The 22834-nt window shown below is 42.7% G+C and overlaps 4 protein-coding genes across 5 annotated transcripts in view; 2 read left to right on the forward strand and 2 right to left on the reverse strand.

The window, feature by feature from the left end:
• Positions 1-71: 71 nt before the first annotated feature.
• Positions 72-2352, reverse strand: gtf3ab (general transcription factor IIIA, b). The gene is made up of 8 exons (XM_081695341.1): positions 2025-2352; positions 1752-1846; positions 1355-1618; positions 1214-1287; positions 1015-1098; positions 696-928; positions 537-590; positions 72-455 (listed from the first exon to the last, which is right to left on the reverse strand). The coding sequence occupies exons 1-8, from the start codon at positions 2139-2141 to the stop codon at positions 324-326; spliced, it is 1053 nt and encodes a 350-aa protein (XP_081551467.1). The 5' UTR covers positions 2142-2352; the 3' UTR covers positions 72-323.
• Positions 2353-8886: 6534 nt separating this feature from the next.
• On the reverse strand, positions 8887-11216 carry rpl21 (ribosomal protein L21). 2 transcript variants are annotated; one of them, XM_027008069.3, is made up of 6 exons: positions 11137-11216; positions 10421-10499; positions 10227-10288; positions 10018-10130; positions 9498-9648; positions 8887-9009 (listed from the first exon to the last, which is right to left on the reverse strand). In XM_027008069.3, exons 2-6 carry the CDS (start codon positions 10485-10487, stop codon positions 8920-8922), a joined length of 483 nt encoding a protein of 160 aa, XP_026863870.1. In that variant the 5' UTR covers positions 10488-10499; positions 11137-11216; the 3' UTR covers positions 8887-8919. The 2 variants fall into 2 exon arrangements, with proteins under 2 accessions (XP_026863870.1, XP_026863871.1); XM_027008070.3 differs by lacking the exon at positions 11137-11216 and adding an exon at positions 10865-11035.
• Positions 11217-11573: 357 nt separating this feature from the next.
• usp12a (ubiquitin specific peptidase 12a) lies at positions 11574-15742 on the forward strand. Its single transcript, XM_027008068.3, has 9 exons — positions 11574-11705; positions 12804-12884; positions 12979-13192; positions 13603-13835; positions 13932-14008; positions 14135-14218; positions 14401-14598; positions 14724-14802; positions 14928-15742. The coding sequence occupies exons 1-9, from the start codon at positions 11658-11660 to the stop codon at positions 15027-15029; spliced, it is 1116 nt and encodes a 371-aa protein (XP_026863869.1). The 5' UTR covers positions 11574-11657; the 3' UTR covers positions 15030-15742.
• Positions 15743-16449: 707 nt separating this feature from the next.
• gpr12 (G protein-coupled receptor 12) overlaps positions 16450-22834 on the forward strand; it is a 7250-nt gene continuing 865 nt past the window's right edge. Inside the window, exons 1-2 of the mRNA XM_027008077.3 lie at positions 16450-17176; positions 18991-22834. The exon at positions 18991-22834 is cut by the window's right edge and continues 865 nt beyond it. Of these exons, the coding sequence (XP_026863878.1) occupies positions 19003-20037 (1035 nt within the window). The 5' untranslated portion in view covers positions 16450-17176; positions 18991-19002 and the 3' untranslated portion in view covers positions 20038-22834. The remainder of the gene's footprint in view (positions 17177-18990) is intronic.

Genomic DNA, 22834 nt, shown 5'->3' on the forward strand with positions numbered 1-22834 from the left:
TAAATAAGTCTAAACAGGGGGAAAACAAACACCCTTTTTAAAAAATCTCAACACTCCCAATTAGGCTGCTTTTTATACTTAACATGTAATCCAATCCAATAACCATCTGATGGCAGAATCTATTAAGAACAAAGTTATCCCAGCACTGCTTCCTCTTAGAGATTTAAGTTAAGAACCAGTTCACTCCAGCAAAGAACTTGATCAACCCAAAGGTGCAGAGAAGTGTTTATTTAGCATGGTGATTGCAAACAAAAACAAATTCTTGAAATTCCAGAGTTTTATAACTGAAAAGGAACACAATTGCTCATTTGCCTTTTGAAACATTATGGGCTTGGTTTGTCTTGAGAAATGGATTCATTCAGAGACACACTTTTCAGACATGCTGACAGTTCAGAGGCATCCGAAACCTGAGGCTTGAATGGATGGCTCTTCCTCCACCTTGTTTGTTTTTTTTTCTGGAGGTGGGGGGGGGGGGGAAAAGTCAGTATTAATTACATCTCATCCAGCCAGTCCCCTTATACAGTCAAGATGTTTACCTGTAGCTTTCTCTTCTGAGGGTCATGGACTACAGCATGGCGCATCAGACTTTCCTGTAATTATGAAAGGACGGTTCATACCAACCCAAAAAAACCCACAAACTTTACTGCCCTTCTTCAAAAGATGAGAGCAGCGTTCCCCACAGGCACAACACGCACCTCCATGGCAAAGGCTTTACCACATCCATCATGAGAACAGATGAAGGGACGCTTGCCCTCATGGAAGGACAGGATGTGACTCTGCAGACTGAATTGCGTGGTGTAGACTTTCAAACACCCCTCGCTGGCACATTTAAACACGTGGCGCTCTCCCAAGTGCACAAACTGCTTGTGTTTCTGCAGGAACCAGGCTTCATGGAAGACCTTCTTGCACTGATCGCATGGCAGCGTCTCTGCAGATGGAACAGGAAAGCCTCTTGCCACTCTCAAAGCACAGTAGTCCATAGCTACTAAACACAAGCTGTATGAGGCAGCATACCTCTGTGTTCTGCTTTTCTATGTGCCTGATATTCTGTCCATGTCTTGCCCTGGTAAGAACAGCCCTCCTCGGCACATGGATATCCTGGAGACCAAGTGTTGGATTAATTTTGTCCTCCATTTATTCTAAAGATAGGCATGTGGACAAGTGGGTTTATTTGTTTGTTTGTTTGTTTTAAGGAGATGCAAAAACAAATTACCATCATGCACACGCTCATGCTTTTTCAGGGTTTTCAAGGCAGCATACTTTTTCCCACAGCCCTCAGAATGACATCTGTAACAGGATGAGTGAGTAACCAAAGAACAAACAGAGGGACACGAGCACACTGGGGTGTACTTACTGAAAAGGAAACACATTCGTGTGCTCACACTTGTGCGTCCTCAACCATTTTTTCTTGCGGAACTCCTTCCCGCAACCTTCATAGTCACACTGAAAATTGGCCAAATGGCATATAAATGCAAAGTGCAGCACAGTGAAGAATAATTCATTGGTTAGAGCAGTACTTGCCACATAGTGCTTCTCTTTGTTCTGATGCACTCGTGCAATGTGGTTCTTCATACTGGTACTTGTGGAGAAGGTCTCAGGACAGTCTTCCACTGAGCATCTGCAAATCAGACGAGCGAATAGACTTCACTTACACTATGAAGGCCCAGTTCCCAATAGGGACCACTATCCTGTGGAGGAGTTCAGCGCATCCCTGGTTTAATAAGGAGTTTTAATGAGCATGTTAGACTCACAGATAAGGCTTCGCGCCGCTGTGGCTCAACTGATGTCGGGTGAGCTGGTAACGACTGCAGAAGCTTTTATCGCAGTTGTCACATATAAATGGTCTCTACATGAAGGCGTCAAACAAAACTATTATTAACGGCTTGAATTACGTCTTCATTCTTACGTGAGTCAGAAAAAGCGTACAGCTAGAGGGCAATAAAGTTAATCCAACATGCAGATTGGATAAATGTGCTTATCTGAGGCTGCATGGAACTTTAAATTGACTTCATGCTCTCACTTACCAAGCCTGTGTGCTTGCAGTAATGAGCCTCCAGTTTCCATGATTTTGAAAAGGACGCTTTACAGCTGAAGAACGAACAAACAAAGCTCTTACTGGCATCTTTAAATCGTTCACCCATTTTAGCTGATTACGCGTTTTCCGTTGTCAACCATCTGTTGGTCGGCCGCAGGTTTTTTTTTCTTTCTTTCTTTTTTTCCACCGTACGACGACTTGCATCGGTTTCGCTACATATTTATTGTCAGTGGATCATACCACCGGGACACAGCTACGATTAGGCTACCTTCCTTTAAAGACTAATGAAAAAGAGTGGCCTGGTAATGCCGCCTAGACCGAAGTTGTGCATTCAAATTTAGGTCATCTATATAGATGTTACAAGATTGTGAAACCATTCAGACCGATCTCATCATATTACCTCAGTGAACTATGGATCGTCCCTAATTAAAATAGACCCTTGTAGACACGTGGTCGGACGTATTAGGCCAGGTTAAAATTGAGACCAGGAAAAGATAAAAGGTTTCGTCCGATTTGATTCCGCTGTAAGAACAGTAATGCAGAAGTAAAGTATTAGGCCTGAGCGTGGCTTGTTAGTGTGAAATCATTTGATTCTTGCTCACCACTTAACCTACATGGAACTAATATACACCCATTTAAATGCCTCCATGTATCCTATATTAGCTGCCGTTGACCTGTAAAACTTTTGATTGGGGATGAAGGTCTTTGGGATTGCCCGACAAAGATTGATAGGCGTATTAAACTGTCAAACGCGGCTCCTGGTGTGGGCTACGTGAAGGCGACTGGCTGACTCTGAAAAACTGTCTTCATCACCTCATAACACGGCGCATATACGCACACGTGTAATTTATGACGCTAATCACAGTTTATCAACGGTACAGATTACGGATATGTCTGATTTACAGAACACGACGCTGCATTACTCACATTCTAAAGAGCTGTTCCGAAACGGCCGTGTTTTATTATAAACCTTGCTGTCCCTCACCCCGATTCAACTCCACAACTGTAAAGTAGGTTACAGTAATGCCACGCTTACAAATTATGCAGAGAAATCCCTGATACATACTGAAATCATGCAGTGACAAATACAGTATTAACATACACAGTGATATTTCATAAATGGCTGTAACCAGATTGGGACAATAAGCAGGCCTAGAAGAGACTTTTTATAACCTGGCAAACTGAGGTGAGATCGGGGCCCCAGTGGTATTAGCGCTGCCCCTTACACGTTGTATTTGTCTGACCCCAGCCAACACAACAGCCAACTATCCTGCTATCTAACCCCGCCCTTCCTCCGCCTCCTCTTCCTCCTCCTGTTCCTCCCAGCCCTTCTAATGCAATAGACTGGATCAATAAAACTGTCTCTGTATCTGAATGGCCATGGTCTGCACTGATAACCAGCAACAAGCAAAAAGACAAACACTGGCTCCTGGCCAAAGCGTGTGTTATTTATCGTGCTTTAGAATAGTTTGGCAACCTGTCAACCTTTATGTCAGCCTTCCTGCTCCTTTTACATCACGAACACCACAGTGTAATCAAAAAAGGTTGGGTGAAAAGACAGAGCCAGACTCCGTGAAGAGTAGAAGACAAGAGAGACAGATTTCAGGGGATGAAGACAGCACCATGTCTGGTCTTCCTATCACTTCTAGTTTGGCCTTTCGCATTTGCTTGTCCCCACGGTTAATGTGTAACGTGAGGTCGATACGACTGCCACGCCGCTCGACGGCCTCAATCTGCGAGTGTCAAGCGGCCATGATTAAGGAGCTCGTTCTGCATGACTGCTTTCATCCACACCCCCACTGCCTCCTCACGGCCCCCCTCGCCCTCTCTGCCTCTCCTCTGCCCTGAGTCTGTTTGCTCTCGCTTTATTCAATCAGTAACTGCTATGAGTCAGCTCCTCTCCACACTCTCCACACTCCCCTTGGCAGTTCTGGCACCGCCGTGGGAGGACCCGGCCGGGTGACCCAAGTCTGTCACCCCTGCGATGGAGCACATTACATCTGCCAACACCTGTTGAGCTGCTTGTGTCGGTTAATGTTTGGACTAAGTGTGGATAAGCCAGAATACATTGTCGTGACGTAGCATTCGTTTGTCAACCTTCGCTTCATCTCTGAGATCTCTGTCTTTGACACTATGAAGAATCCAATAGCACAAAAAGGAAATAACATAGTTCAGAGCATGAGGAGCTACAACACCTCATCTGGAACAAATGTTACACAAAAAACAGGGTAAAAGTGGGACAGCACTTATATTCAATATATTTATTGGACTCATGGATAAAACATGAACATGAATGTTTCGACCACAGGCCTTAAGCACACCTGCTCATCAGTGTGTTAATGACATTTCAACCATCAGCTCATCTATATAGTGTAAATACAGATGTATCCCACCACCCGAATGATATCATTAAAGAGTCACAAGTATATACAATCATTATTCATTGTCCAAACTGGTATAAAAGAAACAGGAAGCAAATTTTTTGCTGCTATAAATCTAGTACTTAAGAGTATTAACAATCACACAGTAATTATAGGTACAAAAGCAGATGCTCAACTTTGTCTAATCTTAACACTTGAGAGAAATCCCGGATCAATATCAGGCCAACATGTCATTTGTTGATGGATTGCATTAGCTCTTATGTCTGCAAGACCCAGTCACCTGCAACCAAGTGGTTAAATATATGGATATACCAACACTAGCACGATAGCATAGGATACATTATCTTCGGCCCTCTGGAGGACAACGGACAGGCACATCATACAACAGGGTTATCTGACCATTCCCACACATTCTCACAGAATGAACTACCTCTTCATCTTATCATCTATACTCACATTCAGGCCTGTGCATCCACTAAAAGTAAAAAAAACCCACAGTCAACAGTGTTATGGGAAGAGAAATTAATTAATTTGTTTCTATAGCAATAGGAAGAAGTACTAAATTAAAAACTTTATTAAGGTTTGAGCTATGTGTGTCTCATTAACTGAGATACAATAGCAATTCTGTAGCCATAAGCATAGGGTATTATGGGTTCAATATGAAATGAAAAAGTCAATAATCAACACTGTGAGAACATTACTAAATAAGTTCTGTTTCTCTCTCCCTCTCATACACACACACACACACACACACACACACACACACACACACACGTTACTCCTATCTCAGGAAACTGACCCTAATTGAAGTAAATATTGGGTAAAGTACTGAGGACTGAGGTAGAACGAGATAACATATTTGTCAGATATCCAGTCAGCCATTCAACCACTTTGATTACATAGCACATGTCAACATAGAGAGAGGTGGACCTTACACACACACACCAAACCACATGACATACAACTGTGCACACACACGAAGCCCTATTGTGCAAATAGCATTAGATATTCATGCCTGAAGTGTGTCCATGTAACAAGCAAACATATCAGAAAATATTACAAGATGTTTTGGTTAGAATCTGTTTTTCAAAAAAGACTTACAAACATGACTCAAAAAGTGTATTTCTCTACATTGTCTACAGTGTACAATTAATTTGAAAATAATTTTTGTGGTTGTGGTTCTGTATTAAAACACACTGGATTTCAGACGAAACAGTGACAAGGTTGAAGGGTTTAGTTATGGTCTTCTGATCTGAGAGGATGTCTGTGTAGAAAAGAACCGTGATTCCTATGTGCCTCAATACTATACAGATGTAAATACCCTCGAAGTTGACTTTAATGATAAGAGCATAGAGCATAGAGGATTTAAGAGCCAATATAAAAATAGTCACCATCCAGTTACTTACAGGATTATATTATATATTAGATGAGAAAAAATACTTTAAAAATATTTACACATAATGTTAAATTAATCAGTTATTCAGTAGCTCTGTCTAACGTTTATCAGTTGAGACTTGTCGAGATTAAACTTAATTATTTAATTCTTCGTTTGGTAAAATAAAAAAATGTGTTTTCATTCATTTTTCCAATTTTCTGGTGTTTATTGTTTTGCTCTGTAGAACATAAATTTCGAAAAGAAATGACTCCTTGTTCAATGTTATGATTTTCCTTGTTTGCGTATTGTAACAGAAAGTGGAAGGACTATACCATCGGGGACCGGTGTGGGGGTGAACACCACGTCTGCTTGTGATTGGTCAGGAAAGACAACGACGTGGATGGTGTTGAGGTTGTGCTGGACAAGAATTTTCACCTTCAGAGTACTAAGAATTTTGGCGCATGTGTAATTTGTGACCAGCATACTCAGCATAGTACACGTGGATGTTTGCCTCTATGTGCCTTCCCTCCTCATTTGGGAACAAACAGGGGTCATTTCAGCCAGTGCACGTCTGATGTTCCTTTCACCCAGCCTAAAGCCAGCAGCTCTCAATGTTCCAGATATAATTCCTGCCGCACATGGAACCTTTCTGTTCACAGCTGATGAAACTAAAACATCCTCACCATCTCTTCCAGGTCTCGAATGGTGAAAGTGATGAAAATCTGGCACCGCACAGAACTGGTAAATCGATTAAGTACTTGTGCCTCTTCCAAGCCCATATTGTGTCTGTAGAATATATAGTCTAGTTCTCTGCACATAATATCCTGCCTTTCAACCAAAAAGCGAATCTTCATATTCATCAAGGGCGGACATCAAACGTAAACACAACTGTCACCAAATATCACCAAACTCACAGAACCTGAGGGATCATGTGAGGGAGCTGTGGTAATGCAGCAAGTAGTATTTAAAAAAAACCTCGATGAGATGTAAATGCATTTAAAATGTAATCTACAATACTCCTCCATCATTGGACTGCTTATAGATTATACTTATTTCATCTATCTATCTATCTATCTATCTAGCCATCCATCCAAACTTTATTATTCATTCATTCTGCCTCCCAGCCTGACTGACCACTAAGAAATAGAAATAGTGTTCCCCCTCTCTTATAGGTCCGCTCGCAATGACGTGCGGCCTCATCGACCAATCACAAGCACAAGTGTGCCCCCCGCGCTATAGTACTTCCACTTTCTATTACAATTCGCGTTCCTGGAAGATCTTAATATTGACCAGTCTTTTTTCCCCCCCCGCAGAAATTCATATTCTAAGGAGCAAAAATTAAACACCAGAAAATTGGAAAAACGAATTCAAACCAATTTTCATTTATTTTACAAATTAAAAAAAAATAGAAATTTTCAATTTTTTTTTATTCTCGACAAGTCTGAAAATTAAACTGATAAACGTTACACAGGCCATCAATAGTACTATTAATCGCGAGTACCTAGCCAATAAAGTTCTTTATTATAGATCAGTGGTTAATACACATCTGTGGTGGTGATGTCTTAAGGAATTTAGCGGCTAATTGACTAATGGGTTAATGACTGTATTGGACTTTCTCATTTTACTTGAGTCCTTTTAAACCAACAGATAAGCAGTTTTTCTTTTAAACCAGTAGATAAGTTGTTGTTTTTTTCCTTTTAAACCAGCAGATAAACCATCTTCCTTAGCAAGGTAACATTCAGTTTCATTTCAAGAATCATTTTACGGACATACGGTAGGAAACAAAATCTACATGCACTTCAGTCCTAAACATCAAATGTATTTGAAGCGTTTGGTTTGCTTATTTCACATCACACAAAGTGTAATTTGGTTGAAAGGCTATTCCAATTTACTAGGCTAATAATGACAAATTTTGATATTCTGTTGCATTTTTCATAGTCTGATTTTCAGTACAACTACTAACTAAGCAAAACTATACCATCAATCCGTTTCTGCTATTGAAAAACCACAAAAGCAACTGGTTATCTAACAGCGCCCCCTAGTGTGTGCGATATAAAATAACCTCATAAGGGCGTTCAATTAGACGTTTACTGTATTATTAATGGTTAAAATCGTAGAAATACTGGGTAGAAATATATGGAGAAAATGGTTGTTTTAGGACCCGTACATGGGAGTTTTTGGTATTGTTTTTACAAACTTAAGCTAGTGGCTGCAGTACCTGATAGCTAACGCTAGCTAGGTTATCAACTCTAGTCAGATATTCCAAATGAAACAATAGCAAATGTAGTTCTAAAATGTCAGAGAGAAGCGGACATAAAGAATTACAGTATGTATTCGAGAGATTTATATTCACAGTAGCTATAACTAGCGAGGATTGTTGTGAGTACATTAACACCAAGGGAGAATTCACCGGTAGACAATGAAATGCTATACTAGCTAGCCATGTCCTTTCAAACTCAATAATGCTGGCGTTTTGACCGAATAATGTAGTTGATTGTGAACCAGTTTTGATTTGCTCACCGTCCTTTTTGTTGGTTTTCGGCAGCCACATGGTGTGGCCTGCAGAGGCTCAAGGATAGCAGCCAGAGGACGTGGCACTCAGACCAACCATTCAGCACATACTAAAGTGCTGTGTTAAAACAGAAGTCGTAAGATAGCTACTAGCTAGTTTGCTAATGTTAGTTACCACGTCTTACCACTTTGATTTCCCATGAATTCAGTTGTGGGTTGGGTTTTCCAATATAATCAACAACTGGTTTCAGAAAATTTACAACTGCTCCTCCTTCAAACTTTGAATACATCTGCACTTAGACTTGTCACATTTTCAGCTTCGGTATTTTCTCGTTATGAAAGCTTCCCTCGTCTACTTAAACTACTATTGCTAAGACAGACTTGGACTGTGGCCGTTTTTGTGAAGGCCTTAAGGTGTCAGCATCATATGGAGTGATCCCTTGAGATGAGCCATCAACTGGTAGTTTATACACCACCTTTATGTGAAATGTGCAAATATGTTCTTACTTCCATGAGTAATAAAATCAGTAATAATCATCATGTAAACAGTCACAGAAGTGCAAAAAGCCATCTCCAGACAGGCATCGTGTGGAAAGAACTTTAATGGGTCGGCAGACTTATGCCATAAACTCGTAGGGGATGGGCTCCAACAGCTGGGGCACGTTGTTCTTGGTGCTGACAAAGTGAGCTAGGCGAGGTGCTGCCGGCTATAGTGACAACAGAGGAAGGGGATGAACAAAGCACAGAAACATAACACGTAAGCCATCATGTAGATGAGCCAGCAAGCCACGTCATACCAGTAACAAAGTTATAGGATACAACTTTTCTGAAAGGGCTATGCCAAGTCCTCAACATCGCACTGATTGACAGAAAAACCAAGACAAATGATGACAAAATGGACAACTACTGCCACTACTTTGAGATGGGCAATATTAATACCGCTTCAGAAATAAATATTATATATATTTTATATAAATAAATTCAGGATGGATGTCTAAAAAGTGCAATTTGCATAAACTCAGATTAAGCTTGAAAGAGGGCACCTACAGCTATGCAACAGAACTGCAGTCTTTTTAATTCAGTCACGAATTCCACCAACCAGTGTTTATTTTTATAAGGCATGCCATGCCAAATTAGCCTTTAGTCCATACTGCTTAGATCCGAGTCCTAAGTCAGTAAACCTGGTTTGTCGTACCTGCCGCTTCAGCTCCACCCAGGTGTTCTGCTGTTTGGCCTCCATCTTTCTCTTCTCATTTTCCTTGACGCGCTGCAGGAAGCTGTCTCTGCTCTTCGAGTGCTTGATGTGCTCGATGCGCACATTAATCCTCTTGGCAAGGATCTTGCCCCTTGGAAGGATAAAATTAAAGAGTCAGAGGGAAGACATCCCAGGTACAGTTCTTCATGCTTGATGGACCTTAAGTGTGACCTTATTGACAATCTGGAAAAGACACAAAGCAGTCTGACCAGGGTGCATAAGGTTGACTGCTCTTCCCCAAACGAATGACCACACAAGACACAGGGCAGCCCTTATGGCAAAGTGAAGATGGGGTGTGCTGGGTGAAATCCAGCATGACTAGCATTAGCTAGATGGTACGTCTATTAGAATTCAAAAAGCTGCAACACTGGAAACTCTCTGCGGTGTCACAAAACACAAACGATACCAACCACCAAACTGCTACACACAGCACTCAGATCCTCTTTGAAGTTGCACTTACTTGACCTGCTTGTTGACGATGATGCCTACAGCATGCTGTGTGACATTGTAAACACGACCCGTTTTGCCATGGTAGCACTTATGGGGCATGCCCTTCTGAACAGTTCCTGTGCCCTATTACAAGAGTATACATTAATGTCAGAGATGCAGAATTTGTCTGTTATTGTTGGGGGGGGGGGGGGGTTAAACAGCAACATTAAGTTTCCTTACCTTTATATCAACAATGTCTCCTTTCTTGTAGATGCGCATGTAAGTAGACAGCGGAACTGGGCCTACAGCAAACAGAGGCAAAAAAACAAACAAAAGTTATTTCTGCCCCAACATGATTTAAATCTCATTCAACTGTGCATGCAATCACATCAAAAGGAGCAACTGAGCTTGAGCGAAAAGTTTAAGAAACTCACCATGCTTACGGAAGGGCCTGGCAAACATATACCTGGTTCCCCTCCTCTTGCCTTTTGTATTCGTCATGGTGCCTAATTACTGAATTATAATAGACAGTACAGACACATTAACAACGGATTACTTATGAGGGCAGTTCACTAGCTATTTAAGAGCGAGAATGCAAAGATCAACATGCGCAGCAGCCTCAGTTTTAGAATGTTTATTGCAGCTGAACTACTCCAAGTACTGTTTAGAGCAAAACAGCACAGAATTACAGAACACCAATACTGACTACCAAGCGACTCTCAGGTTAGCTGGCTTACACAGGCCGGGTCCCGTTAGCTTAGCTAAGGCTAAGATAGATAGCTGGTTAGCTTGTTGGAGCACTTGTCATCCTTAGAACATAGCTAACCGCCAGTATGCCATCTTTAAACAGCTAGCACAGTGAACCAGATAACACGTACATCTCAAGAGCTTGACCCGAATCTTAGATACATTTTTGAGACCAATGCCAAGATCTTGCTTATTACATCGCGTAACCCACATGGGCAGCCACGCCAACATCACACGGCCCAAGCAATTTGGTGCATTGAAAGACACTTAAACGAGACGTTAAAACGCGATCCCCGACAAATTAATATACTTAATGTTTAATATTCAAACTTTATTAACATTGTGGCTTCATACACCAACTCAAAACTATGTTTAATAGAACAATTACGGGAGTACTTCTTACCCCCGGTTGCACGCAAGATGGCGGGTACGGCGGAAAGAGAGTGTAGGGGTCCAGTGACGCGTCCTTCTAAGCAGGAAAGTAGGAGAGCACATTGATTGCCTGAATAAAACTAGTATCTAGTTTGGCTGTGGTGTGACCGTGTTGAATAAAACGAGCTAAAATGTTTTGGGAATGCTGTCGTCCGTGATAATAATAACTAAGTGCAAAACCGTTGTAAAGACACCTTTTCCAATACATCAATAGGCATTTACATCTATCCGTAGTGTCAAGAATCAACTCTGAGGTTTTTTTCATACAATTCAAAGCATAATTTAACTGCGAACGACCAAAGTCCCCAAATATGACAGGAGAACACGTTATTAAATCATACAGGTGGCCAGATGTGAGCTTCTGAATGCGCTGTGATCATTTCCTGGCACTAAGACCCAGTGGAATGGCCATCGCTACGCTCGAGCTCTGTCCTCACGAGGGACTCCTTTTCGCCTCCGCGCGGTGATTGGGTGGAAGATGGCGCTGGGCGAATGGAAATCCTAATGACAGTTTCTAAATTTGCCTCTTTTTGTACCATGGTAAGTAAATCTAATCTAAATCGTCGTCTTTTTTCAGTCGTGTGTTTAGTTCGCAATGTTTCGTTGGTTTTCTGAAAGGTTTGAACGATTTGTCTCTCTGGGTGCTAGTTTTACTTGGTTGCAGTTGAGAGCTGTCTTCTTGTGCGCTAGCTAGCTAACTGGGGATGTTTCCGTAGGCCTAATAATTAGCTACTGAGCCAAGCCAGAGGTGCAAGATAATTGTTTAATTCCACCATTTGATAACTCGTGATTTTGGACACCTGTGATTTGATTAACCCAGCAACCCCACAGCAGTGGTCTGCGGTTTATGCTCGCGAAACGTCTTTCAGACTAAGATGTAGATTATATTAGCATAAAATGGAGATAGCTAGCAATGACAACTGAATGACAGAATTCTGCTGTCAGTTTATTACAGGCTTTCATTTAAATGGTCATTTACGCGGAATACGTGACTATAGCAGTATTTTTGTGAGACGTACTGTGGCAAAAGGTTACCTATATCAGTAATGCGTTAATAATCTGCTGCTACTTCTGGTCAAGGCAACACACAGCAATTGCGTTTATCGCATAAAAATGTTGGCTCTGTTTGTTGCCGAAGCGCAGCAAGGTGACATCATTCGTTTGAAGTTTCTCGATCCTGTAACGTTATATGCAATCCAGCTGCAATACAACGTTTGGTTTGATGCAGCTGACAAGTTTTCGTTTTGCTTTGCAGACCATACTGTAAGGTGTTTGTGTCACCACTCACAGGCAACCTCAGTGAAGGCGGAGTTTGCAGTGGAAATTATGGAGGAGACATCTGTATTTATTAGAAACAGAAAACAGAGATGACACATGCCATGCCCTGTGTCAATTGCTTCAAGTAAAAAATAGAGAAAAGCATGGTTGTTGTTCATTGGTTTAGATTTTTATCCAACATTTTACAGCCTTTTAGTTTGGACTTAATAGCCCATGCACTGACCTCACCTACTACTGTTTTCTACTGGTTCTGAAAACTGATTATTTTAAAAGAATATTTTACTGGCTGTAATACTGGACCAATCAGAACTTGGTTGAAGCTCTCCTCAAGCAAGAGTCAAGCTTTTGTTTATGTTTCAGGGCGCCAATGCCTCCACTTTGGAGAAAGAGATTGGCTCGGAACAGTTCCCAGTCAACGAGCACTATTTTGGACTGGTCAATGTAAGCGAAAGATGTCTACATATTCACCTGTTGGGCTTTCACTGCATTGAATACTCTCACTGTCATTTGTTAACTTCTGGATATTGGCCCATAGTTCGGGAACACCTGCTACTGCAATTCAGTGCTTCAGGCACTTTACTTCTGCCGGCCCTTCCGTGAGAAGATCCTTGCGTACCGGAGCCAGCCGCGCCGCAAAGAGAACCTGCTCACCTGTCTGGCCGACCTGTTCCACAGCATTGCTAACCAGAAGAGGAGAGTAGGCGTCATCCCACCAAAGAAGTTCATCACAAGACTTCGGAAAGAAAACGGTGAGGGAGACGGTTAACTTTTCAGGAGAGCAAGCAGAGGGTGGAATAATGACTGGACAAAGCTAGGAGGAAAAAAACCAAACATATGAGGCCATGAGAGCATGTGCATGGTTTATTAGCAGTTAATGGAGTGCTTCCAAGAGTTTTGCAGCGGTTTGTGACACAATAGCCATTTGTATAATGCTGAAGTGTTTTCATTACATCAAGCTGTGGTGGCTTTTTTGTTTTGAAAGGCTTGGTGTCATGGTTGTGAAAAGACACTGAGAGTACCATCAGCAGGCATTTAGTTATGCTGTCCTGGAACACCTTGAGGCAGTTTCTTTGTGCAGGTCAATCAACCAGTCAAGGTTTTTGTAATTGCATTATAAAGTCTTATCAGCAACGCTCTGCTTCCTGCCCTCCCCCTTTAGAACTCTTCGATAACTACATGCAGCAGGATGCACATGAGTTCCTCAACTACTTGCTAAACACTATCGCAGACCTGCTTCAGGAGGAGAGAAAGCAGGACAAACAGAATGGCAAACTAGCCAATGGCACGCTTGACTCACAGAAGAATAATGGTGCCCCGCCTTCCACCACCTGGGTACATGAGATCTTCCAGGGCACACTGACAAATGAGACGCGCTGCCTCACTTGCGAAACGGTAATGCCTGGCACATGTCTTGTGAATTGGTTGAATGCGTACATGGGTAGTGTAGTCTTCTAAAGTATTTCCTGAGGATTCTGTTCTCTTCCACAGATAAGCAGCAAAGATGAGGACTTCTTGGATTTATCCGTTGATGTGGAGCAAAACACTTCAATCACGCACTGCCTCAGGTCTGTCTTTGTTTTTTGGTAGACACAAACATACCCTCATACATACATGTATGCTGAAGGTACCTACTGTTTGCCCCAGCAGCATATTAACTATAGGACACACATCCTCTTTTTTTTCCTCTGCAGGGGTTTCAGTAACACAGAGACCCTGTGCAGTGAATATAAATACTACTGTGAGGAATGCCGAAGTAAACAGGAGGCACACAAAAGGTGAGAATAGCTGCTCTGAAAATATGTCCTGGAAAAGCTTCACTGACCAATACTGAGGATCTGTGCATTATGTTAAATTCTGTTGGATTGAGAACAAAAAATATTTCTTTCATATGCCTGTGTATATACTAAATCTGTGTATGTTTGTGTGTGTGTGTGTTTGTGTGTGTGTGTGTTTGTAGGATGAGAGTAAAAAAGCTACCCATGATCTTAGCACTACATCTAAAGAGATTTAAGTACATGGAACAGCTGCAGCGCTATACTAAGCTAAGCTACCGTGTGGTCTTCCCTTTGGAGCTCCGCCTCTTCAACACATCTGGAGATGCAACCAATCCTGAGAGGCTTTACGATCTTGTTGCAGTGGTGGTGCATTGTGGAAGGTTAGTTTTGGGGGCTGCAGCAAGGCTTCTATGATAATGATGACTTTCAGAGACAAATTCAGGCTTATTGAGCCTGTTTCAACTTCCTGATGCATAACAGTATCTTTTTCTGATTGTGTTGACAGTGGTCCAAATCGTGGACACTACATTGCTATTGTAAAGAGTCATGACTTCTGGCTGCTGTTTGATGATGACATTGTAGAGGTAAGTTGTTTTACCTAATTACAACTAAAGGCACCAAATTGAGAAGATCAAATATTTAAAATCAGCATACAAAACAGTCTATGCTTCATTGTTTACAGTGGATTTTGTTTTGTTTCTTCCTGCAGAAGATTGATGCCCAGGCAATAGAAGAGTTCTATGGGCTTACCTCGGAAATCTCCAAGAACTCTGAGTCAGGCTATATTTTGTTCTACCAGTCCAGAGACTGAGATTGTTCAGAGGAGTGCCCCCTCATGGACACCTGGGGAACAGGCCTGCCCGCATTCACAGTCCTGTTGCATCCCACCTGTGCAGGCTGGCTCAGTTACTGCAGCTCTGCCAAGCCCTGCCCCACCCCCACTCCCCACTCCCCACCCCCCACCCCCACCCCCACCCCGCCTGTCCCAGCCTTCCCCTACCAAGTCTGAATGGCAGTCTGGACACGATGCAGCTGCAGGGTTGTCTGAACATTATGTGAAGGCTGTGTGTACATTGTGAGATTATTTCATCACACTGGCTGAGTTGTTATAAAGCAGAAATGTGTTAAATGTAACAGCTTGTATGATATGACAGGCATCTACTGTCCATGCTGCAACCTTAATAAGCCTATGTTTGATTTGACCAAAGGCTTGTGCATGGGGAAATAGGGGTGTGTCCTAAAGAGAGGGGAGGGGCTATAAGCTCAAAATATGGGGCTTTGTGGGTTATGTATTTCTACCTTGTACAGAGTGGTATTTGTATAAATATTATAAAATTATAATAATAATAATACTGATATAGGTGAAAACAAAGATTGAAACTGAAATATGTATAACACTATGGTGCACTTTTGATACAGTTTTGTAGGTGTTGGCAGGTTTATGTGAGGGTTTGCTTGAGACAGCCTGTTGTGAAATAATTTTCTGTTTTAAAGAAAAAGAAATAAAGTGTATAGATCAAGACATTTATATCCCCCAATTAATGAGAAGATATGAATAAATTGCTAATTAGAATTGGATTTACCCCACTCAATCTAGTTTTATGTATAATTTATGTGAGGTGTACTATATATCTTAGGGTAAACTATCTTGAGTCAAAAGTGGCTAAAAGGGAGTGTGGCTCCTGTGATTTCAAATGAGTCCCTTTGGTCATGCAATTGTTTTTAAAGCATAACCACGACCCAATGCTGGGTTCCATCCCCGTTTTAGGTTTAGGTTTCCAGCCCCTGAGTGCAGGACATAAGTGACCTGCATCGCTTTACGGATCCAGTACTCTTTTCTGAATGGCTTGTTCGTTAATCACTCATCCGTATCAAGTCCTCTAAATGGCCACTTGGAGTTCACAGTGGCTCCACCCACTGCTTGTTAGAGGTTCAATCAATTCGCCTTTGTCGTTTCAGTGGAATGTAGATTGAGAGTTGTAATGTGTTGTGATTGGTCAATTAATCAAATACGTTGAAATTAAATGCGGGCTGTAGGGTGCACAAGATCGTGCAGGATGGTTTTAGATGTTTATTGCTTTATACACATTTCGAAAGGTATGGAGATGACATGTCTGGTGGTGTGAAATGAGTCTAAAGAGAAGGGTGCAGATCAATGCAGGACATCTAAGGGTTACAGAGGATGGAGGAAAACGGGAGAAAAACGGGTGAAAAAAACGGGGGGGGGGGTGACACAGATCAGTACGCTGTTAATAGCAAGTGCCTAGAATAGCAGTCAAAGGGGAGCAGTGAAGTGAACAACTTGCAAGAAAGAGGCAATCTGACACTTTAGCAAAACGACTCCTCATACACGTAGTCCAAATAGCACGTTAAATAATACCAACTGCAGACGAGCCCTATAGAAAACGTATAAGAAATAATGTAAGAAATCCCGATTCCGTAATTTCAAAATCAGACACATCAGTATTGCCACAGGTAGAATGAGATTTTAATATTACTAGCAAAATGTATTTAACAAGTCGAGAGTGTCACTGGGATGAATAGAATGTGATTGACAACCCTCCAAGCCCCACCGCTGCCACATGGACCACTGAGAGAATGCGCGTCACTTCTCGAGCCTCCGTCTTTCAGCAACCTTGCAGACACCTTGGCTGCATGACTGCGGGTTCATCCTCTAACTATAAGGTGACGGTCGCTGTTACCGAATCGGGCCGCTCTGGAAATCCAGTGTTACCCCTCCCTGCCTCTTCGGCATCCGCAGTCGGCGACGATGCTCGTGCAGACAACGAAGAGCGGCTATCGCTTCTGGCTGTAGCTGCCTAGCAAAGGAAAGATTTACCAAATACGGCATCAGCGTTTCTGCCACTCGCTGCACCTGCATCCATCTCTGTCAGTAACATGGAAAGACAGCAAGGTCGCGAGTACATCTAAACGGGCGCCTCACCTCCAAGAGCCAAGGTAGGGTAGACCCCTGATTGGAACACAGAGAGGGCTTAATGAATGGGGGAGCCTTCTTTTTTAAGAAAATGAATGAACGCCTAGCGCTTTTAGACGGCGTTTGGCGACCAGACACACTGAGTGCTTGATTCCCCAGGTCAAACGGATAGCCGTAAAAAGGAGGCTTTAAGCGACGCAGCAGTGCGGGTCTTTTTATACTGATCATTACACGGTTGCAGTGCGGTGCAGGGTGGCGCGGAGCTGTGCTTTAGGATGGGCTATTATGAAATGTTACTGATGCTGGCCTTCAGAGGTGCAAATGCTATCTTTTTGTGAAAAGAAACCGTCTCTGTCTGTACACGTCTCCACAAGACCTGTCCTTTCCGCCCTGTGTAAATAGTATGAAATAATAATTTTACAGATATAAACGAAAAATAAAACCGAAAATATGTATAACTCTATGGTTCAAGAGAGCATTAACTGTTGTTTCGTACAGGCTGCATATATTGTATTGATATTAAAGTATAGAGATTCAGGGAAATACAACCTTTCCTTGATAAGTGGACTTTTTTTTTTTTTTAATCTAAATGTATCACTGACTGTTCGTAAGTGCAATGTAATGATAGGCCCTAGTGGTAGGATATTTCAATAGTGTGACACAGGCCTGATTTCGTTTCATGTCACTTATTATACAATATTAGGTTTAATAGGGTTCGCACGTAACAAGCTCAGTTTGGAAGAGTAAAGGGTGTTATTACAACAGCGATAGCAATAGGCCTAATGATAGTAATAATTCTAACGGTAGGTTATTAATTACAGTCGTATGGATTATATTATTAGGCCGTATAATAGTTTCTTAATCCCAGTTCACGTTTTAATTCATTTCAGCAAGACTGCGTCGGCATCACAACCGCAATATGAAAACGTCGCATAGCAGTTCATACTGCACTGGTTTATTGTTTTGCACGTTTAGTCTGAGATTCAAAGTCTCCAAATACAAGCCGCTTGATTTAAAGCAATAATCAGGTGTGGCAAACAGACTCACTTAGTAGCATCAACTTGCAAGTTTGTCACAATTGCATGAACCAAATAGGCCTAATAGAGGCGGTTGTCAATTAGATTAAAATGTAAGCACGCTAAATTTGTTTATATTGTAAACGTTTAAATGGCTTTATGCTCGTAAATAATGATCATTTATTTAAAAAGTCATAAACTACAGTCTATATTACTCTTCATTGCAAGCTCACGGATGTTTAATTTTTAATCACTTTCACAACAAGCAACTGTGAAATGTCATTAACATCTCGTCAATAAATTGATTAGAGCGCATATAAATATAACGATGCATGAAGCCAAAGTGATCTGACTTTTCATGCATTTTAATCAGTCCTATATCTCTGTTCTTTATAGGTAAATAATTATAAATCAAAACATAGCCTAAAGAATATTTCAATCCACGAGTTACTTAAATAAAAATGCTTAACTGAAGGCCTTGTCCTTGGAGCTGTTATTAAGGCACAAATTGCTTTTTTTGAGGAAAGAATGTTTTTTAAAACTTTGTTTTCATTAACCTCATCTTCTGTTGAATATATTATAATGTCTTTTTTGTACATTTAAGTTTAACTAAACTTTCCTTGCATTACTTTCTTCTTTACTCTTTTTTCTACATTGTTGATATTCTACATCACTCATTTTAACTCAGTTAGTGTAACTGAATTATAGTCATTTAACATTTCTCTCTTTTCTCCATTCATGTGAATGCCTGTATCAGAAACCCCCTATGTTAAAGCATATATGCCATATACTCCACGAGCATGTGTTACATTTTCTTTCAGACGGGAGGTACAATGAGCGAGGAGGTCCCAGTTACCCCTAGCTGGCTGACCCCTGACCCTTCCTGGGTCAGCAGTGGTGGGGGCAGCATGGAGAACGCCACGGCTGATGCATACCCGCCAGTGGGGCTACCCCCACAGCCGGCAGTGCCGCCCCCTGCCGATCTGCTGGTGAACCCCTGGGACATCGTGCTTTGCACCTCGGGCACTCTGATAGCCTGCGAGAATGCCCTGGTAGTTCTGGTGATCTGGCAGAACCCGGCACTGCGCGCGCCAATGTTCCTGCTCATTGGCAGCCTGGCGTTGGCCGACCTGCTGGCTGGCCTGGGCCTGGTGCTGCACTTCACCTTTGCCTACCTGCTGCGCTCAGACTCAGCCCAGCTACTCACTGTGGGCCTGGTGGTGGCCTCCTTTTCTGCCTCGGTCTTCAGCCTGCTGGCCATCACCATCGACCGCTACCTGTCGTTGTACTACGCGCTCACATACAACTCAGAGCGCACGGCCGCCTTCACCTACGCCATGCTGGTGCTGCTGTGGGGCGCGTCACTCAGCCTGGGCCTGCTGCCCGTTACAGGGGTCAATTGCCTGAGCCAGGAGGTGACATGTAGCGTAGTGCGGCCGCTCACCAAGAATAACGTGGCCGTGCTCTCCGTATCCTTCCTGCTCCTCTTCGGCCTCATGCTGCAGCTTTACGTGCAGATCTGCAAGATCGTCATGCGGCACGCGCACCAGATCGCGGTGCAGCACCACTTCCTGGCTGCTACACCACACTACGTCACTACACGCAAAGGCGTCTCCACGCTGGCCATCATCCTGGGCACCTTCGCCGCCTGTTGGATGCCCTTCACCGTCTACTCCCTCATCGCCGACTACACCTACCCGCCCCTGTACACCTACGCCACGCTGGTGCCCGCCACCTACAACTCCGTCATCAACCCTGTCATCTATGCCTTCCGCAATCAGGAGATCCAGAAGGCACTGTGGATGGTGTGCTGTGGGTGCATCCCCACCACCATGGCTCAGCGGGCACGGACACCCAGTGACGTCTGATGTAATGTGTACCTCTGGGCATGCAGCTCAATTAAAGGGCTCGGAGCTGACTGCCAGAATCATCTTAACGAAATATTCTGTCTTCAGCGGCTGCAGAGGTACCCAGTCTCCCCCCTAAGGAATGGGGTGGGGCATGTCTTTGGCCCCCTTTTAGGTCTTCCCCTTTCTTTAATGTAACTCAAACCACTGCCACACAACCTCTCCCTAATTGTGACCCCAACAACTGCCACTAGTGTCTATGTTTGCATGGCGAGCAGATGTACATAGGATGTAGATAAAATTGCCCTGGCCTGTACCAATGTACACTTTTTAGCGAGGATGCTACTGCTTCCCTCGACCTCAGGCCCAGTGGGCCTTGAGGGTGGCGGCTGGGGGGCTGAGCGAGCCTCATTTCTTTAGTGTCGTTGCTGCATTCTGCACGTGCGCTGAAAACTAACCAACCGCGGAAGGCTAAAAATAGCTCACGCGCTCAATGATCCGCGCGCCCTGCGTCGTCCTCCGCGGACGCGAAAGAAACTGAGCCGAAGAGAAAGCCGGTATCGCTTTATCTTGCTCGCTATTTTGTTTTTCGCTTTAAAACCTTACCCAAGCGTGCCCGAATGTCCAGTGCCCTACAAAACTGAAGACCACGAAGAGCTAAACCCCGAAAGAGAACCACTATGAATATCAAACCCATCGATGCCTTTATTTAGTACAACAGATTAACTGGTAATCGGGTTTTTTCCATCCGTATCAGTACTAAATGTGTCTCGTATGAAAAGAACCGGGGTTTCTGTAAAGTGGTGTGAATTTAAGTGGTTCTCTTTGACTAGGGATTTACTTGAATAGAAATAAAGCTATAGCTGTAGCGTAGGCTTCTACTTGCGTGTTGGTTGAGTTTGATTCTAATTATTGAATGACGTAAGATCAGATTTGAATGTATTGTTTGTTTTTGCTTTGACGCCGCGCATTTACTATTTTGATTGCAGAGGAGCTCAAGCGTGATTGTTGTCATTCAGTCATCATTGTGCTACGTTCACAAAATAACTAACCGAATAATATTAATTTGTAAACACATCAGAGTATTTTACTTGGTGAAACTACCACATTCTAACTTACATATTCTTTATATATTCCAAACAGAAAGGAATAATACACTACACTGCCTGATCACTCTTACCACCTAACCACTCAACAGTCTTCCCTGAAAACCAAACAGGTGATAAGGAATACAATAGTGAAAAAATGAGAATGTTGATTATAGAAAATAAATAAGAAAAGCAGGTTAATTTATCATTCGCCTCCTGAGATGCGGTTGCTGTCAGTTGAACAGGATTGCGCTTGTTAAAGGTAGCTGGTTGTGACTTTGTCGCAGTTCGACACTGTTACCTAAGTCAATGTCACTACCTGCTTTGGAACACCAGCTTCTCGAGTGCCAACCAGCCGTGATCCATTCCATCACTGAGATAGGCTCCATCGGCAAGCAATAATCACATCCTGAGCGTTTCACCAAATCATAGCAATACTCTAGCAGCAATAACAGCTATACCTAGCAGAATCAGCTCTGCAATCAAACATAGTATAATCACACCCAAATTTTGTTAGAAAAATAATCTAAGGTCATTATGACATCTGATTCCATCTACATTAAACCCAAGTAAGAGTGCCACAAAACATGAACCGGTCAGCTCACGTCTGAAACGCCCAGAAGTTAGATAGTGTTCTTGTGCATGAGATTTCATAATGGAGTGTTTGAGCTCTTCGCTGTGGTCATTTACAGAATGATTGTTACCTTACTTGCAGCGTGACCTATTCAGCAATTTGCAATCGCCGTCGTGACGCATTCACGTCATGTCCATGTTGTGTTCATGTCGCTGAAGTTCGATCGCATTGTTGCATATGAGCTGCATGGTGGCGTGTGCTTGCATGCTCGTGTGTACAAATGTGTGTTTCATCTGTGAGCTGCACAGATGCAAGTGTGATTCCCTGAAGGGACACAGAGGTCAGGTGGGAAAGGCTCCCGCTTGACCTCCCCAGAGACCTGCCTGCCAAAATCTGGCCATCAGTCTTCCCAACATTCTGAGAGGAGGTCTCGTGACCCTCAGCGTTCAGGTAGGACCTAATGACCTTTTACCTGAGTGACATCTTCTACAAAACTGCAAATGAGCTAAGGGAAACTGTGCAGATATGTCAGTGTAGTGACATATCCGGAGTCGAGGATGACAGTGAACTTGGTGATGACATGACTGTGATATTTTGTCAACAGAGCATCGAAATGGAGAACTCCTTGAGCATTGAAGAAGAATTTATTTTGGTATATTAATTGAGAGTCTCTATTTTTTGTTCCTTAGCTTTGTTTCCAACTGAATTTGTGAGATTTTATCTTGCATTTCAATGCGCTGTATGGCCTTTTCTTGAATGTATTGATAAGGGAATAGTCATTAATGTTCATTTGCTAAGGCATTTTGTCAACAGAGTTGATCCTGTAAATAAGGCATGCAAAGTAGGACAGGTATGGCGACATGGTGCTCTGAGCAACCAATAACCTTGGGCCACGTCCCAGTTCACCCAGTCTAACCTCTTTCTCTTGTCTCCCTTTCTATGTGAATGAGCACCAGCTCAACACATGCTCAAAGGCCAGTAAGACAAGGAGAAATCACTAGAGGTCTCAGGATGATGACTGTACTTTAACACATCTTCCCGCCCTCTTCTGAATCTTCTGTGTTTGATAAGAGCTCTGCCACGTGATGTTAAATAAAAAATAATTTTATGGCATCATGTCGACCAAATGCTTGATGTCTAAAATGTGTTGAAAGGC

The sequence above is a fragment of the Electrophorus electricus genome, chromosome 1 (genome assembly GCF_041902795.1).
Source record: "Electrophorus electricus isolate QZ-2024a chromosome 1, ASM4190279v1, whole genome shotgun sequence".
Taxonomy (NCBI): Eukaryota; Metazoa; Chordata; class Actinopteri; order Gymnotiformes; family Gymnotidae; genus Electrophorus; species Electrophorus electricus.

Coding starts and splice junctions, on each gene's coding strand:
- gtf3ab (XM_081695341.1), bottom strand. CDS start 2,141: ATGGGTGAACGATTTAAAGATGCCAGTAAGAGCTTTGTTTGTTCGTTC. Junction 1,847..2,024: donor ACTGCAAGCACACAGGCTTG/GTAAGTGAGAGC, acceptor GCCTTCATGTAG/AGACCATTTATATGTGACAA. Junction 1,619..1,751: donor AGCGGCGCGAAGCCTTATCT/GTGAGTCTAACA, acceptor TCTGATTTGCAG/ATGCTCAGTGGAAGACTGTC.
- rpl21 (XM_027008069.3), bottom strand. CDS start 10,487: ATGACGAATACAAAAGGCAAGAGGAGGGGAACCAGGTATATGTTTGCC. Junction 10,289..10,420: donor CAGGCCCTTCCGTAAGCATG/GTGAGTTTCTTA, acceptor TGTTTGCTGTAG/GCCCAGTTCCGCTGTCTACT. Junction 9,010..9,497: donor GGGTGGAGCTGAAGCGGCAG/GTACGACAAACC, acceptor TTGTCACTATAG/CCGGCAGCACCTCGCCTAGC.
- usp12a (XM_027008068.3), top strand. CDS start 11,658: ATGGAAATCCTAATGACAGTTTCTAAATTTGCCTCTTTTTGTACCATG. Junction 13,193..13,602: donor AAGACTTCGGAAAGAAAACG/GTGAGGGAGACG, acceptor CTCCCCCTTTAG/AACTCTTCGATAACTACATG. Junction 14,803..14,927: donor TTGATGATGACATTGTAGAG/GTAAGTTGTTTT, acceptor TTCTTCCTGCAG/AAGATTGATGCCCAGGCAAT.